The 19183-nt window shown below is 37.7% G+C and overlaps 1 protein-coding gene across 1 annotated transcript in view; it reads left to right on the top strand.

Moving 5' to 3' along the window:
- Positions 1-8538, top strand: part of MBTPS2 (membrane bound transcription factor peptidase, site 2) — a 43060-nt gene extending 34522 nt beyond the window's left edge. Inside the window, exons 9-11 of the mRNA XM_043996837.1 lie at positions 994-1189; positions 5817-5892; positions 7364-8538. Of these exons, the coding sequence (XP_043852772.1) occupies positions 994-1189; positions 5817-5892; positions 7364-7586 (495 nt within the window). The 3' untranslated portion in view covers positions 7587-8538. The remainder of the gene's footprint in view (positions 1-993; positions 1190-5816; positions 5893-7363) is intronic.
- Positions 8539-19183: the final 10645 nt, after the last annotated feature.

The raw sequence follows: 19183 nt of genomic DNA, 5'->3' as shown, positions 1-19183 counted from the left end.
GTCAGAACTTCATAGCTGCCATGCCTTTGTCTAATCACTTCATTTGACAGGTAAACTAAGAGCAAGAGGGGAAAAGTACTTGCTCATTGAGATGCCATTTTAAATAAGGGGAGTCCCCATAATTAGATGAATGATGGTAGCATTCTATTTTTATGAAGTGTTTCCCTTACTGAGGCATTTAGGTTAAAACAGTTATGGTGTAAAAGGCATTAGCTAATGTATAAATATGACCACCAAAACAAGGTAGATTGGTCAGCTGTTAAGAAAGATAGTAGTAGGGGCAGCTAGATGACTCAGTGGATAAAGCACCAACCCTGGATTCAGCAGGACCTGAGTTCAAATCCTGCCTCAGACACTTGACACTTACTAGCTGTGTGACCCTGGACTTAACTCTCATTGCCCAGAAAAAAAAAAAAGTACTTATCATTTTCATTTCCCCACCCCACCCCCAAAAAAGAAAAATAGTAGATAGCTTGAGTGATACAATTGAATCTTCAGAGTATTAAAAGAACCTAAAGAATACATCCCATGTATTGGATAGAGCCTCTGTGAAAGATATAGAATTTAAAAATCTGAAAAAGTGCCCAGGCCTATGAAATCACAAGTCATTAAAAGCAGGTGTTTTTAAGCTGGGGGTCCACAGACAGATATCATGTGGTCTGTGAACTTGGATGGGAAAAACATTACATCTTTATTTCCATTAACCTTTTATTGAAATGTAGTATTCCTTCAATTGTGAATTTTTTAAAAAGTTATTCTCAGAAGGATCCTTGGCTTTATCAGACTTACAAAGGGGGTCCATGCCAAAAAAGCCTAAAAGTATCAAAATAAGAGATGTACTATATCATCTTGTATGAGAGAATGTAACTTCCTGTATTTTTCCTGAAAATAAATCACTTTTGTTTTTATAAGGAGACATAATTGGTATGGTTATGACTCATACCTATGATCTAATGCTTTTGATTTTATGACTAATTAAAAATTTATTTCTAGTATGCCTGCCTGCCAGCCCGGAAAACAATTGAAGCCAATCAAGTGTGTAGGAGTAATGCAGATTGTCAGAAGGACTTTATTTCAAGTTTATGTGTAACACCGTCTTTGGAAAATCAAACTCGATTAATAAGAGTGAAACACTCATCTCAGATTGACATGCTGTTTGTAGGACATCCACTGCACCTTCAGTATACAGGTTAGTAATTATGTTAGGACTCTGGAGAATCCCTGAAATACCAAATACTCTTGGAAAATCTTTTGCATTGATTCTATTCTAAAGTGAACAATTTTTTTCACAGGTTTCTTTGAGAATGTGCTCAAAGCAAGTCAAATTAAATCTAGGCAGCAAACTAAAAGTGTGCTTAGAATCCTTACCTGGCCATTTTTCTCTGGATCCCTGGACAATATATAACAGTGATGGGTGTGGAGGGGCGGGGTGGGGGAGATCTTTCATTTCTCACCAACTGTACCTCTCCTACAAAATTTCCATTTCAAATCTAGAGTCTTTTGTGTTAGCTGGCAGTGCAGACAGCCACTAGCTCATCTAGTTCTCCCAGTACCTTTCAGAGCTACTTAAGAAACTAGCACTTGGACCAGAGTGACACTGTCAGTAGACAAAAATCAAACAGTTCCTACTTCATGGAGCTTTCATTCTTACTGGGGAGGAAACCTGTCTCATTATAAGATACAAAACAATATGTCTCAGAAGAAATCTATACAAAATAAATACTAGGGGGGCAGCTAGGTGGCGTAGTGGATAAAGCACTGGCCCTGGATTCAGGAGTACCTGAATTCAAATCTGGCCTCAGATACTTGACACTTGACTAGCTGTGTGACCCTGGGCAAGTCACTTAACCCTCACTGCCCTGGAAAGAAAGAGAGAGAGAGAGAGAGAGAGAGAGAGAGAGAGAGAGAGAGAGAGAGAGGAAAGAAAAGAAAAGAAAAGAAAAGAAAAGAAAAGAAAAGAAAAGAAAAGAAAAGAAAAGAAAAGAAAAGAAAAGAAGAGTGTTATAGCTTCCAGAAACAAGGTGATAATCCCTCTATACTCTCTCCATGTCAGACCTCATCTGGGAGTACTGTTTTCAGTTTGTGACACCACAGTTTAAGAAAGATATCATTTAGCTGAAGAGTGTTCAGAGGAGGCCAGCCAGGATGATATTAGGTCTCGAATTCATAAAATGAGTATTAGTTGAAGGAACTTAGAATATTTAGCCTGGAGAAGAGATGACATTAACGAGACATGATAGCTGTTTTGAAGCATTTGGAGGGCCGTCGTGTGGAAGGATGATTAGACTTATTCTATTTGACTCCACTGGTAGAATCAGGAATAATACATGGAAGTTGCAAGGATACATATAGGTTTGGTTTGAGGAAAAACACTTCCCAACAATCTGAGTTGCCTTGAAGTGGAAGGGCTTCCTTATTAGCAAGTTCCCTGTCTTTGGAGGTCTTAGAGTAAACGTTGGGTGACCAGATTGTTAGAGTGGGGATTCCTTTTCAAATATGAATTGGACGAGATGGTCACTGAAGTCTGTTCCAACTCTGATATTTGCTTTTTGATTTATTATATTTCCCTAAAAACTTATCCTTCTTCCAGTTTTTCCCTGTTATTCTATAGAGCAGTGAAATCCAAAATAAGGTTTGTGACTGTATTATCAACCAATCAGAGTGAGAGGAGGGGTTTCATCCCACTCTCCTCAAGATAAGCAGCCTTGGGACTTGTCTGTAACACAACCAACTCCTCCTTCAGTTATTCAGGCTCACAGTTCCTCACCCCATTCTAGGCATTGGCCCTTTAGGGCAAATATAACCTATAAATCTGGAAGCCACAGCTATGCAAATACCATTGAGAAAATTTCACATACACCCCAAAGCATACCCCCACTCCCGCCCCCAGTCAACTCTGACTGTTTTAAATAAGGCCCTCTGGGCTAACACCAGTGAAGAAGAAAGAGTACTGCCTCTCCCTCTTTCTCACTTCTTATGTGAAACAGAGTAAGTCACTCAGGATGAGCCAGATGTGTCAAATGGGTTGTAATCTACATCATCAGTCTCATTACATTATCTTTATTCCCAAACCCACCCCTCGATCAAATTTTCCTATGACTTTCCAGGGCACTTACTGTTGTTCCATTCACTCTGGTTCACAACAACCTCAGTGACATTTGAACTCCTCATTCTTCCTTAACCCAGAGTCAATCAGTTAGCACATTTGTTATTTGTATAACATCTGGTATAGATTCCCCTTCTCTACTTATAAATCCACCACCCTAATTCAGGCTCTCATCACCTCAAGCCTGGACTATGTAGCCTTTTTTAAAAATATTTTTTAATTTACTTCATTAAATATTTCAGTTAAATTCATTTTTTTTAAATTTTGAGTTCCAAATTCTCTCACTCCCTACTCCTCCACCCCTCCTTGAGAAGGGAAGCAATTTGATATTGATTATACACATGAAGTCATGCAAAACATACTTCCATATTGGCCAAGTTAAAAAAAACCAAATCCATAGACCAAAAACCCCAAGAAAAAATATAGTAAAAAATGTATTCTTCAGTCTGCATTCAGTTCATCATTTCTTTCTCTGGAGGAGGATAGCATTTTCATCATGGGTCTTTTGCAGTTGTTTTGGATCTTTGTCTTGAGTGGAGTGGCTAAATCCTTCATAGCTAATCATCCTCATGGTGCTGCTGTTAGTATGTACAATGTCTTGGTTCTATACTAGAGCCTTTTTTTCATGGCTCTCTCTACTTATATTCTCTCCCCTCTCTAATCCACCTTTCATATAGCACCCAAATAAATATTTCTAAGACGCTTGTCCGACCATGGCAGTCCCTTGATCAGAATCTTCAGTGGCTGCTTATTGATAGTATAAAATACAAACTCCTCAGCCTGTAAGCCCTCCACAGTCTGGTTCCTGCTTTTATAGACATTTCATATCACTTACTTCATGTTGTTATTCCCTTTCACTCACTCCATGTTGTTATTCCAGACCAACTATCAACATTTCATCTCCCATCTCTCTTCCTACACTCCTGGAATGTATTTTCTCCTCTTCGTTTTCCTCATAGAATCCCTACCTTTCTTCAAGATCAACTCTTTCATCAACTTAACCAATGTTGTCTATGCAAAGGGCCAGCCAGGTGGCACAATGGATAGAGTGTTGGGCCTGAAGTCAGGCTCATCTTCCTGAGTTTAAATCTGGCCTCAAATGCTAGCTGTGTGACCCTGGGCAAGTCACTTAACCCTGTTTACCTCAGTTTCCCCATCTGTAAAATGAGCTGGAGAAGGAAATAGCAAAGCATTCTAGTATCTTTTTTTTTTTTCAGGGCAATGAGGGTTAAGTGACTTGCCCAGGGTCACACAGCTAGTAAGTGTCAAGTATCTGAGGCCAGATTTGAACTCAGGTCCTCCCGAATCCAGGGCCAGGGCTTTATCCACTGCACCACCTAGCTGCTCCTATTTTAGTATCTTTACTAAGAAAACCCCAGATGGAGTCACAGAGTCGGATATGACTGAAACAACTGAAAAACATCTACCCACAGCCCATCTCCTTCCTGAAATTACTTTGTATTTGTCCATATAAGTGTTGTATGTCGCTCCCACCATAATGTAAACTCCTTGAAGGAAGAGATTTTTAATTTTGTCATTGTATCTCTGGTACCCAGCATAGGACTTTGCACCTGCTTAATAAATACATGTTGTATTGAGTTAAATTTTTTAAAGATGTATACTGAAAATGGAAGCCAGGGCAGGTAAGGGAGCATGAATATATAAGAATAGTGTGATCGGGCAGCTAGGTGGCGCAGTGGATAGAGCACCGGCCCTGGAGTCAGGAGTACCTGAGTTCAAATCCGTCCTCAGACACTTAACACTTACTAGCTGTGTGACCCTGGGCAAGTCACTTAACCCCAATTGCCTCACTAAAAAAAAAAAAAGAATAGTGTGATCCTTTAAGAATAATGTTGAGGGGGCAGCTAGGTGGCACAGTGGATAAAGCACTGGCCTTGGATTCAGGAGGACCTGAGTTCAAATTCAGCCTCAGACACTTGACACTAGCTGTGTGACCTTGGGCAAGTCACTTAACCCTCATTGCCCCATAAAAAATAAAAAAAAATTTAAAAAAAAAGAATAATGTTGAGACTGATTGTTAACCACTTTTGGGGTGGGGGTGGGGGAGGAGGCATAAAATTTGGAACTCAAAACTATAAATAAAAATGTTTATTATTTAAAATAAATAAAAATAAAACAAAAAGAAGGTAAAGAGTTAACTGGGGAGAAAAATCCGATATCTAAGATATATAGTGAATTAATTCAAATAAATGAATACTTGTTTCTCTTGACTCACCCAGGGAAAAAAAAAAAAAGAATGTTGAGCTAAGGCTTAGAATGATCTGGGCTTGTTGAGGAAAGCCAAGGACAAGGTGTGGCCATGTTAAAGGCGATAACACTCATTTGGGCTGTCTGGTTTCTTGTATGTTGGTTTGTTTTTAATCACATCCAGGATACACTCAGCTTGACCCCATTTCCCACCTTAAATAGGAGTGTACGTGCTACTAGGAGTGTATCTGTTACTATGTATTGACCCAAAGCAACACCTCAAGAAACAGTGGGATTCTCTCCTTTGTTACTATTTCACTTGAAGCTCCTAACGTTCCTAGGTAATTTTGAGGAAGAATTTCCTTTGTTGAAATATTTTTGCCCACTCTCAGATTGGAAGGTCGGAGAGTCCTAATCAACTTTGGATAAATGCTTATATCATTAAATGTGTTATCAGTTGACTCATTAATAGTATTCATCATCACCACTTTCCTTTTTTTAGTGAGTCTCAGCAGTTTCATCCCACGATTCAACTTTCTAAGCATTGATCTACCTGTGGTAATAGAGACATTTTTCAAGTATCCTTTCAAGTGTGTAAGTTACTATATACAAAAGGTTCGTATGAAAAGTGTGTTGCTTAGAGTATGAACACAGTAGTTAGGTAGCAGGGCAGAGGGCCAACAACCCTCACTGGATTTGAGTCCCAGTTGTATCACTTAGACCTGAATCATTAGGCAAGTCATGAAACTTTTCTGAACCTGTTTCCTTCCATTTAAAGTGGGCAAAATAATACTTGCCTTCCTCACAAGGATCAACTGAGATCATGCATATTTAAATGCTCTAAAAATGTAAGTTTTTATCTTTAGAATAGATAGACCTGACAGGAATCTTTATACTGAAGGAAGTCCCTTTAAAATTGTAGAGGTGTTAAAAGTGTGCTTGAATATGAGACAGGGAACAAGATTTCTAGGGAGGAAAATAAAGGATAAGATATTCTTGGGAATGTGTAGAAGCCACATTAGAGTTGGATGGGTGAATCTGAAACCTTCCAGTTTATTTGGCTTATGGCTGGTTACCTCAGATGGGTAAAACATCTCTGAGTTGTTAATGAGGGCAGAGACATGCTTTCTGCCCCCATTTGGGCCAGTTAATTTGGTTGATTTTTTTGTCATGGCTACAGACTGTCTGGAAACACAGTTAACTCTTTGTCTAGTCTGTGCCATTGAGGGAGGGGGGATGCTTCTAAAGTGGAACACATGAGAAACTAAGCAGAACAGCATCGATCTGTTTACCACCTCCTTGAAAACTAAATCCAGTCACATGGTATATCAATAGTATCTTCTTTATATGTGAAAGACATTAGGGAGAAAATGAATATGATACCAGGTTTTTAATAAACTAGATGATAACTGCAATATATATTTTGAAAGACATGTTAGTTTGTATTGATTTTACATTCTCCTATGTTTCTTACTTTAAAGGTTTAACAGAGAAAGGAATGAAAAAAAGATTATATAAGCAGTTAATTCACAAGTTACCAAAAGGACTGTTCCATATGTCCTATAATCTTTATTTGTATAACCATTATCTTAGAGAATTATCCCTCTACAGCCTACCTCTAACAAGTTACATTGAATAATGTGAAAGAAATAAAAGTTTTCATTTGTCCTATCATGACATCCACAAGGTCAAAAAGTAATTATTTTCTACTTCCTCTCCCTCCTCAACTATTCTCTTTTTTTGTATCATTATAGCCAGTTATACAGGCTAATGATAAAAGGAAGAAAAAAAGTTGTCTTCTTTCATTACCTGTGTCTTTAAACTAATCAGACTTAAAGATATGTTCATTTGATTTTCAAAAAAGGAATATCCTCTTCTGTATTTCAAAAGCTCAGGAAAAGAGTGATTTCCCTTTAAGTGGGAAAGGCCACTGTAGTCTTACATTTGGTGGTGTTAAAAAACTCCCTGGAATTGTTCAAGTATCATTTTCGATGATAAATACGTTGTTGGTGCCTTTATTGTTTATTCTGCTTAACTACTTATAACCAGATACCTGATTTCACTCTCAGGAGCATTGGCTGTCATTAATGCTGTACCCTGCTTTGCTTTAGATGGACAGTGGATGTTAAACTCTTTTCTTGAAGCCACCCTTAGTTCACTGATCATAGACAAGCAAAATAGAGATTTGTTAGGATTTTTAATCTTGCTTGCTGGTAGTACACTTTTGGCTGCCAATGTGGCCCTGGGACTCTGGATGGTGACAGCTCGATAATATATATGTGTATGTATCAGGACTCATTTGACAAAATCTGTGAATTGCTATCATGTGCAAAAAAAGAAAAAACAACAACAAACCCCATAACATTTGTTGCTGATTAAAAAACAACAACAACTTTGCTTGGTTTGAAATCTAAAAAACTTCCTTAAAACTAATGAGATACTACTAAATTGAGAGGTCTGTACTAGGTATGCTCCACGATACCCCTTGATACCCAACTAATAACAAAATAAACATGAAAGGCCTGGTCTCTGACTCAAAGGATTTCAGCCTGGTTGTGACAACATATACATTCATTTGGACTTTATAAATTCATCTATAAAAAATATTTGTTGTGTCATATCTAAGTAGTAGTGTCATATCTAAGTACCCCTTCAGGGTAAGGGAATAGAAGTGAAGAGGTGAAGTATATCAGGTTTTGAAGGAAGCAAGAGATAGTCTGTAACGACATTGGAAGGCTGAGAATCTTCTAGGCTGCTCACAACTGAATCAGAATATCTTTGGTCTTCAGTGTTTTTAATTTAGTGCTGGATCATTTGTCACAAGAGGAAGCTTGGGTAATAGAGAAAGGTCTAGCCTCTGAGTCAAGAAGACTTGGGTGCAAATCCTGAATCTGACACATAACTTGGCTTTGTGACCCTAGATAAGACAATGTCCTTGATGCTCTATGTAGCGTGCCAAGACTGTAAGTTGCAGAATTGTTACTGATTAACACTATTAGAGGGAGTTTCCCCACCATATGTTCCCTACACTGATGCAACTATAGATCCAGACCAAAAATTTTGTTTTGTTTTGTTTTTTAAAGCAGCTCTTGATTAAACATTATTCTCTTGATAAAATTTTTTTTATATAGATACAGTGTTCAAAAATTTCCCCGAATTGTTCAGGGACTTGTGTGTGTATGTATAAATTAATGACATAAAAAGAAATAAAAATCTAGACATTATCTTTCAGACCCTCTATGTGACTCCAAATATGCGTGGAGAATAAAGAAGGTTGAAACTGGGACCTACCACAACATGAGGATTTTTTTGTTTTGTTTTGTTTTATTTTATTTTTTTGTGGGGCAGTGAGGGTTAAGTGACTTGCCCAGGGTCACACAGGTAGTAAGTGTCAAGTGTCTGCGACCGGATTTGAACTCAGGTCCTCCTGAATCCAGGGCCAGTGCTCTATCCTCTGGGCCACCTAGCTGCCCCCATGAGGTTTGTTGGGTTTGTTTTTTTTAACACTTTGTAACAACAATTGATTCTTGGAGGAGGTATCACCTCATCTTTAAAAAGCAGCCTTCATGGTGAGTTTATTTGTGAGCTTCAGGCACAGGTCCTTCACTTGTGCAACATTCTATCAGTCGGCCTTGATCGTGGTTTTTAAACCTACAAATGACAGTACAGGTAAGGTTGTTTTATGAGTACCATGTTCTTTCAGGGCCCTTACTCTCTTGTGCCTGACGGGTTGGGCTGGAGTCTGACTTTCCACTAGAGTAAAGGCATTTGTGGCTGCTTCAATTAGTCCTAGCCCTAGTCTCAGAGTTTTATAATATAAGTTTTATAATACTTTTCAGGGCAGGCAGTTAAGTGGGAAGGTAGAAATAGAGGAATGGGATCCCATTCCAGCCCAAACAGATCCTTGAGTTTGATGTCAAAAACTAGAAGAGATTGGGTCTTAGGACTTTATTATGGTGAAAAATCAGTATGGCTCAGCTCAGCCATTCTGGAAATAAGTGGTTTCACAGCCACCAGGCCTTAGGAGAGGATCATCTATTCTCCCAGGAACTTGGGAAGAGTTCTTTCAATGCACTCCTTCCCAAGACACTAATAGTGTGACCATTTGTTATAATAAATGTATAGAATGAATCTCCCTGAGTTTTCTGTTGTCCAAATTATTACAAAGTTCTTGAGGACAAGGGTTCCAATTTGTTCAAGGCAACTTACTATTTACAGTTTCTCTTTGCCCTATTCAAATTATGTGAAGCCATTGACAACTACAGGCTCTTCCCTTGAGGGGCAACTAGGTGGCGAAGTGGATAAAGCACTGGCCTTGGATTCAGGAGGACCTAAGTTCAAATCTGGCCTCAGACACTTGACACTTACTAGCTGTGTGACCCTGGGCAAGTCACTTAATCCTCATTGCCCTGCCCAAATATAATAAAATAAAATTCAATTCTCCCCTTGAACATAGTGTCCTCCCTGTTTTAGACTGACTTTCTTTATCCTTCACTGGGTCACAGTCTGCTCTGTGTCTCATGCTGTCTTTACTTCCTTCCCTTTGGATCTCACATACCTCTGATATCTTAGAAGATAGCTAAGGAAGGGAGGAACTCCATGATTGGACCAATTTTTTTTATCTATAATAGGCATGACAAACTAGGTGTCTTGGTGTTTTATTATGCATTTTTAATGGCTTAGCATGATTAGGAAAATGAATTATTTTAGGAATGAAGAAAGTTGTCTTTGTGCTGCCATTTAATTTAAACAGAAACCCTGTTTTCCAGCTCTGTAGTGTTCCAACCATGGTGCCATATCTCTATTTTTCCTTTTTTCTTAGAGACACTTGAATTTGTTTTCTGTAAAGCATCTCAATTTGGAAAAACGTTGAATTTTACTTTTCTGGTCATATTTCTATAGAGATCAGTACATTATTCCAAACTGAAATGTATGTATAGATTTCTTGTCAACTTCTTGGGCTCAATCACAATCATCAGATTGCATGGATTAAATGTTCACATGTAAGTGATGCATAAATATTTTTTGTCTAAAAAGTCTATTGACCATACTATATTAGATGTACAGTGAATCCTTTTCTTTACCAAAAGAGAGTGTGGGCAGCTAGGTGGCGCAGTGGATAAAGCACCAGCCCTGAATTCAGGAGGACCTGAGTTCAAATGTGGCCTCAGACACTTGACACTTACTAGCTGTGTGACCCTGGGCAAGTCACGTAACCTTCATTGCCCCACCAGAAAAAAAAAAAAGAGAGAGAGACAGAGATAAACAGAGAGACAGACACAGAGAGATGCCCAGGCATGGAGATGCATGCCTGTATTCCCTGCTGCTGGGAAAGGCTGAATCTCAGGAATTCTGAGCTATAGTAGGGCCAAAGACAATCAGGTGTCCACACCAAATACAGTAACCAGCACGGATAGCTCCTGGGAGAAGGGGACTAGTAGGCAGCCTAAACAGGGTCTAACCAGCTTGGATCAGAAACAGAGCAGGGCAAAGTTTCCATACTGATCAGTAGTGAGATTAACCTATCAGTGGCTGCTGAACTTCTGGCCTGGGCAAAATAAGGAGACCTGGTCTTTCCCTCCTCCACACTAAGAAAGCTAGGCTTCAACTTGGAGACAACTTAATTGCTGGCAACTGATGTTAATAAATAACAACATGGAACCATATTTTGTCCTTTATGTTTATACTGACTTGATTCCATTTCTATATATATATATATATATATATATATATATATATATATAAAATAATTCTCCTCTGCTGGTTGAATAAGATCTTAATTGCCTATGAATCCTTTCATATTTTTTGTCTAAAATGAAGTCATTTCAGACATTTCTTGATGCCTGTTCTAAATACGGTTCCTCTGCAGTAACTACTTTTATGTTTCTGGTTACATATTTGACCTTTAGGTATAGCAAAGTACTTTCTTTGCATATAACAAAATAAAAATAATTTTTAAAAATTTAACAATTACATTAAACTAATTTTTTAGTTTTTGAGGGGTTCTGAGGAAAGAGGTTTTAGCTATTTAGTTTTACACTGTATCAAGTTCTTAAACCTCCATATCTTAATATTTCTTTCAAAAAACTGTTCCACCCAAGCTCTGGCTGTAATTCATTAAAACCTAGTTAGTTACAGTTATCAAAACAAGTTAGGAACAACTGTAATTTTACTTTGTGCAAATGGTCACTGGCTAAGGGAGTTTTCATGCCTGAATTGTTTTACCTTGTAATAACTGATTCTGTTGTTCTCCCTCCTCTAGGCAAACCCTTTTATATTCCTGAGCCCTTTTCAAGTGTGAGTTCTAGGGGGCAGCTGGGTGGCGCAGTGGATAAAGCACTGGCCTTGGATTCAGGAGGACCTGAGTTCAAATCCAGCCTCAGACACTTGACACTTAACTAGTTGTGTGACCCTGGGCAAGTCACTTAACCCTCATTGCCCTCAAAAAAAAAACAAAAATCAAAAAAAAACAAAAAAAAACAAAAACAAAAGAAGTGTGAGTTCTATGTTTACAATGGACAGAAGAAGGAATAGGACTTTTCTAGTATATGAAAGTTAGGCTAGAAAGAAAATCAAAATTCAGTTTCTAGTACTGAAGTTTATATTTCATCTTACTTGGGCTAAGTAGAGAGTCTGTTTTATTCCTGGACTATTGGCCTGCTGCTGAATTGAATAAATTCATCATTTCAAAAGAATGGGAAAAATTAAATAGATTATATGGTTACATTTTATTGAAGAGACAATAAACCTATTTTAATCTATGTATGTAAAATGTTTATTTTGCTTCTGAGGCTTCACTCATTTGAATGATCCATTGTATATTTTATCAGAGCATGACGAATTCAATGAAAGGAAAACCTCTATTTCTGACCTTATTAATGGTACAATAGGTTGTACTCCTTAGGGTGGAGATAGAGAAAAATGGATCCAGGAAGCTGCAACTCTAATTACCCAGGTTCACTATTGTGTAATTTACTTTAGTGTTAAAGGGGAAATAATGCCTTTATTTCATGACTCCCAAGTTTCAGGAGATGATGAACATTCTATAAATTTCATGTTCTGCTGAGCTTGTTTGGTTCAACAGAATAAATTGTAAAACATTTGCAAGTATTACTTTGTCTTAGAAATAGTTTTTGATTAACTACTTCACAAAGAATAGGTTGGAGTATACTGGTTTTCTCTTTTAAAAAGTTATAACTTGTGGATTGTACATGTATAACCTGATTGTGATCTTGTGGAGGGGGGAGGAAAGGGAGGGAAGGAGGGAGAAAAATGTGGAACTCTAAAAAAGTTATAGTAATACTTTTTGCTTTTACATCACATTTATCTTTTAAAAAAAAAACATAGTTCAATTTCATTTTTGTTCCCATCACATTCATTTTCAAATATATACTTCCTTCCCTATCAGGCCTTCCCTTATATATGTAGAATATTCTTTAGCATCATAAATAACTTACTTGAATGAAAGAAGGAAATAGGTGCTTATTAAGTACCTACTGTGTGCTAGTCACTGTGCTAATAAGCACTTCATAAATATCTCATTTAATCCTCACAGCAATCCTGAGAGGTAGGTGCTATTATTATCTCCATTTTACAGTTGATGAAACTGAGGCAGACAAGTTAAGTGACTTGCATAGGGTCACACAGATAGGGTCTGAGGTCAAATTTGAATTCAGGTCTTTTTGACTCCAGGCCTAGTGCTCTATCCACTGTACCACCTCGCTGCCTCATCACTATAATGACTTTGGTTTTCATAAGAATTCTTTCTCATTTGTCTGTAGCCTAACTTATTTTGACATAAGCATTTTTTTTAAAGCTCTGAGCCAACACTTGCCTAGATTACCCCTCTTTCAACAAGCATTAATTTATTTATTAAAATGCATTCTATGTACACTAGGGATACCAAGATAAAAAAAATAAAACTCCATCCCACACAGAGCTTGCAACCTACTCTGGTAAGTTACATAATATGTTCAGAAATACAATTCAAGGTAGAATGTGATAAGGAAAAAGAAGAGAGCCAGACAAAGGACTCTGAGAATATTGGAGAAAGAAATGATCACTTTAAGATGGGAAGATCAGAGAAAGCTTCTTGGACAAGATAATACTTAAACTTTTTCCAAACTTGGGTTTTGAAGCCAGTTGTTCCTCATGGACATGATCCAAATCCAAAAGCACGCAGCCTATGGAATATTATAATTGAAAGATTATTAGTAGGGCAAGACTCCATTGTCTAGGCAGAGCATGGCTTATCAAAATGGACCTTTGTGCTGTTCTAAAGAACCAAGTCATTATAAAGGGACTGGAAATATTTTGGTGGTTTTTCTCCTTTATCTATAAGAGACCTAAACTGAAACAAGAAAAATGAAATTGAACTCTGTAAATTTTTAGTTTTGTGGGAATTATCTAGAGATATTTTCATATAACAGAAGTAAAAATTCTAAAAATGTGAACAGCCTTTGGAAGAAAGGGGCTATAAACTTGAAAACTAAAGAAATGGCACCAAGTTCCTTATTGGAAAACCAAAAAATACATGCTATGGTTAAAAATTTAACAGGTATCCTTTGATAAAAAGTCAAAAGGAATATTTGAAATAAATCAGTGGTCCATGTGCTGATGCAGCAGTTTCTAACATGTTAAAAACTGTCCCAGCATGATTAACCATTGCTGGGGGAGGAGGGCCATGGCCCAGAATAAAATAACTAGAAAGGCTTGGCCTAATATTTTAGATTTTTCTTTTGAAAAAGAGGAGTCAAGCAAAGAAAAAATCTCAGCATAAGAATTTAGGTACTAAATGTCCATATAAGTTAAAGTTTCTCTTCCTTGTCAAAAGTTGTTCCCTTTAGCCTGGTGTTTTGTTTTGTTTCTTTAATTGGTCAAAAAGCTTTTATTAAGAGCTTACTATGTGCAGGCATCGTGCTAATGTTCTGCAAGCAAAGAAAGGCAAAAACAGCTCCTGACCTTAAGGATTATACATTCTAATAAAGGAGGAAATATGTCTTAAAAAAAGAAAGAAAGAAACTAGGTGCATACAAAATAATATAGGATCAAAGGAGATGAATCTGAGAACTGACACTAGTAGCTGTGGGGACAGAAAAGGCCTCTAGCAAAATGTAGGACTTGAACTGAGTCTTGAAAGAATCCAGAGAAAAGAAGATTCCAAGAAGGAGCAGAGCATTCTAGGCATGGAGGACAGCTAGTGCAGAAGCCCAAAGACGGGCAGTGGAGTCATCCTTTTTTTGACCTGTGCCTTATTCCCTCCAGGAGTTTGCTCTTTGAAACTAATTAGATGAATTCCTTTTTTTAAGGAATGTGTTAGTGAGTGATGGTAAGTTAATTTGTTACTGAGTATTTGCATTTCCTCCTATTTTCTCCCATTGCCATAACTTTTCTCATTCCCATAGTCCTTCCTTTCTGCCTCATTCACTCTGGTGCAGTCTCTTGCATGCCCTACTTGGAAGCTCTTCTTTTGGGGGGGCGGGGAGGATTTTGTATATGTTTAACCTAAATGTTAGATATAAGTATTAATATCTAACAAAAACAGCAGTATAGTCACAGTTTATACTTAAGGAAATGAAAAATATTCTTTCTCATTGCTGTAAAGAAATCTCACAAAAACAACAAAAAAAGAAACTTCACTTGGAAAATTTACCCTTCAACAGATCTAATGATTCTTATGTAAAGAGAAAAAATCTGGTTTTGAGGGTTTTCTGTGCAATTAATTCATTTTTCTCAGCATAATACCTAGAAATACATGGATTCTTCCCATCATATTTGGCAATCAAGTTTAGATCTTTTCACATATGTATGTTAACTCTATTGTTGGCTTAATAATAACTTTTTCCCCTAAGGAACCCTTGAATACTGTAACTTACACATGGAAGGATATATGTGGTATTTTTATATGTATAGGACACTTGAACAATTCTCTCTTTAACCATATTTCATTGGAATACACTAGACTTCATTTCCAAAAAATGCTGGATGTTTTATCCTCAATTATATGTGCATATGTACATCTGTATCATTAAATATGTATATAATTTCAGTGTTATTCATTGAAAAATCTGCTTGCTGCCTATGCTTTGTGATTTTAATACCTTTCCCTGTGGATTGTCTGTCATTCATCTTAAATGTATAAAATGGATGGTTCTCTAAGTTTTAAAAGAAGTATGTAATCTTTATCTTCATCTGTTTGGGTATATTAAATGAGTAATTCTGGAATGCTGCATTTCTGGATTAGCCATCCCATACATATACTGTTTATTTGTAAATTTCAGAAAGTCTTGCTTTCTGACAATGTTAAAGTCAAGAAATTTGAATATGTGTTTGAATTGTATTTGTTGCAATTCATCTTAGTATTTTTTCTACTTATAATAAATTTTCAATTTAAAATGCATTTGTATTTTTATTTCCATTTAACATCTTTGAGACAAATGTTGCTTATTTTAAAATGTTTTAAACTCACCCAATTCTAATTTCCTCCCCAACAGTTAGTGTGTCTACATTATTGCTTATGCTACGTATTACTAAGAAGATTGGAGCCTCAGAATATGAACTCCCTCAACTCCTTTCCCCATCTTTTACGGAACCTTCATAGCATTGTCACTCTGGTTCCATTTTCCTGGCCACAGATAAAAGTATGCCTTATTCTTCAATAAGACAAATGCCCTCTGACTAATCCTTTAATGCCACAGCCTCTAGTATCATGCTCCAAGGAGTTTTATTTTTCATGTATCTTCAGCCCCATCTCTAATGGCAACTTCCTTTCTGGCAGCTGACATGCTTATATATCCTCAAGCCTTAGAAAGCCTCCGCTGGACAATTTTATCTTATCCAGTTAATATCCCACACTCCTACCTGTCCTCCCCTTAACTGCTAAACTGTTTGGGAAAAAGTTTCTACATCTGATGCCTCCCTTTCAACAACACCCACTCTTCAACACACTAATCACTCTTCAACCTTTTGCAATGTGTTTTCCCCCTACTGCCACCACAACTGAAACTGCTCTTTCAAAAGTCACCAGTGACCTAACCACCAAATCAGAGAACATTTTTTTTAGTCCTCATCCTTCTTGACTTCTTTGTAGCTTTTTTACACTGTTGATCACCTCCTCCTCCTAGATGATGCTAGTTCTCTTCCTTTGACTCCAAAGACACAACACTATCCTAGTCGTTTTACCTTGCTCATGGTTCCATCTTCTTCCTATGTTCTTCCTGAGCCATTAATGGTGGTGTTCCTGAAGGAGGCCTCTGGCTCTCTGTCGTCTCTCGGCAACCTCAATCCCAATGGTTTCAATGGCCATTTCTGTGCAGATGACTCCCAAAGCCAGATTACCAGTCCTGATCTCTCTCTTGTTCTCCAGTCTCACATTTCTAAGTACCTGCTGGCCATCTCTACCCAGATGTCCCAGATGCTTCTCAAAATATACCCAAGCAAAATTGATTATCTCCCTAAGTCCATCCCTCCTCCCAACATCCCTATTTCTGTTGAGGGCACTGCCATTATTCCAGCTGCTCATAAACTAGGATTTTTCCTCTATTCTTTATTCTCACTTCCTATACCCAAACAATCATCAAGTCTTGTCAATGACACCTGATCCATTCAAGGCATCTGTTGCACCTTTCCCCTTCTGTCTACTTACCACAACTAGCCTAATTCAGGCCCCCATCACTTCTAGCTTAGAATATTCCATTTGGTCTCCCTGTATCTAGTCTCTCCCCTCTTCAATCCATCTTCCACATTGCCACCCAAGTGAGGTTCCTAAAACAAAGTTCTAATAGAGTCACTCCCTGCTCACTAAGCTTTGGTTGGATCCCTCTTGACTCTTAAGTTAAAATACTCCTCTTTGGGAACTTGGCTTCAGCCTCTCTTTCCAGGCTGATTACCAACTACTCCCCACTTTAACACTCCAACCAAACTAGTCTACTTGGTTTTCCATCTCCTGTCTCTGTAACTTTGCCCAAACTGTCAACCGTGCCAGGAATGTGCTCACTCCTCACCTCCACTTCTTGGGATGGCTCCCTTTAAGGCTCAGGTCCCACGTTCAAGAGGTCTATTCTGATTGTCCCATTTAGTGCTAGCTACATGCTCCCTTCACCATCACCAGACAAAGCACTTTATTGCATATTCACCTGTATTTATTTATCTGTAAACATTCTGTACATCTCTGATAGAACATAAGTTCCTTGAGGGCAAGAACTCTCACTTTTCTATTTCTAGCATTTAGCATAGAGCCTACTATATAGGAGATGGTATAGTGAACAGGGCACAGCCCATTGAGTTAGGAAGACCCTAGTTCAAATCCTTCCTCAGTCACTTACTAGCTATTTGACCCTGGGCAAGTCATTTATATTTACCTCAGCTTCCTCATCTGTAAAATGAGAATACTAAGGGGCAGCTAGGTGGCGCAGTGAATAGAGCACTGGCCCTGGAGTCAGGAGGATCTGAGTTCAAATTCGGCCTCAGACACTTGACACTTACTAGCTGTGTGACCCTGGGCAAGTCACTTAACCCCAATTGCCTCACCCAAAAAAAAAAGAGAGAGAGAGAGAGAGAATACTAATAGTACCTACCTTATAGGGTTCTTGTGAGGATAAAGTGAGAAAGTATGTGTAAAGCACTTTGAAAACCTTAAAGTACTACATAAATGCTAGCATTATTATAATTACTGATTGGTTGATTGTTAATCTCATTAATGTGCTTATCACTGTCTATTATAGGTCCTTGTGTTAGGGATACATTATTCCCCAGGTAGACACTACACTCACTGAAGCCAAGGACCAAGTATCTAAATTTGTTTATTTTTTGTGGGATAATGAGGGTTAAGTGACTTGCCCAAGGTCACACAGCTAGTGTTACACTAGTAAGTGTCAAGTGTCTGAGGCCAGATTTGAACTCAGGTCCTCCTGAATCCAGGGCCAGTGCTCTATCCACTGAACCAAGTAGCTGCCCCCTAAATATACTTTTAAAGCACAGTATACCAAAAGCACAAACAAAAGTTCTTCCAATTCTATGTTACAGAACCTTAAGTACTATGTAGGTGACATAATAAGGGTATGGATAGATAATAAGCAAATAACACATATGAATTTGTCTTCCTTTATTGATTCTCCCCATTCGTATAAACACAATGATACACAAAACATACACATTTTTACTGTGTGCACATTTATCTGATGAGACTGGGAGAGATTCCATTTTCTTATTGCCTACAGTCCTAAAATGGAACGTGCATGACATTATCCTAGATCATATCACCCATTTAAAAATGGAAATCAGTGAGGGTAAACTAAGCATCCACAAATAGAGATTTGCTTCATAACTGACATGGCTCAAACATAGACATTACATATGTTATTAGATACCTACACCCAGAAAACTGCTATTACTTAGATCATTATTTTAGCAAACTTCTTGTGATTATTCTCACTGAGCTCTAAATCTGTAACTCAAGAGAAGGCCAGATTTAGAGTAAGGTGATATGGCTTCAAAGCCAACGTCTACCACTTACTGCCTGTATAACCTTGGAAAAGTCATTCCTTGTACCTCAATTTCCTCATCTGCAAAGTGGTGGAGTTAAAATAGATGACCTCTGAAGTCCAGGTCTAAAGCTATGATTCTATGGAATGGAATTTGCCCTATATTTAGGAAAAGTATAAATAAATAGGGAAAGAGTTAGTTAAATTTGGATTTCTTTCTCTGGTGAACCTACTCTATATTTACAAAATATCAGGCTGTTATTCTAGTCTTAATATTCATGATAGTTTTTCTTTATTGTTGTTAAATTTTAATAATGAGTAGTTGTCTCAGCACATTTTTCATAATGCTGCTCTGGAGGTGGCATGGCTCAGTAAGCTAAACAAATAA

The sequence above is a fragment of the Dromiciops gliroides genome, chromosome 3, assembly GCF_019393635.1.
Source record: "Dromiciops gliroides isolate mDroGli1 chromosome 3, mDroGli1.pri, whole genome shotgun sequence".
NCBI classification, from domain to species: domain Eukaryota; kingdom Metazoa; phylum Chordata; class Mammalia; order Microbiotheria; family Microbiotheriidae; genus Dromiciops; species Dromiciops gliroides.
The sequence above is the reverse complement of the archived record's forward strand: the minus strand, read 5'-3'. Positions and strand labels throughout refer to the sequence as shown.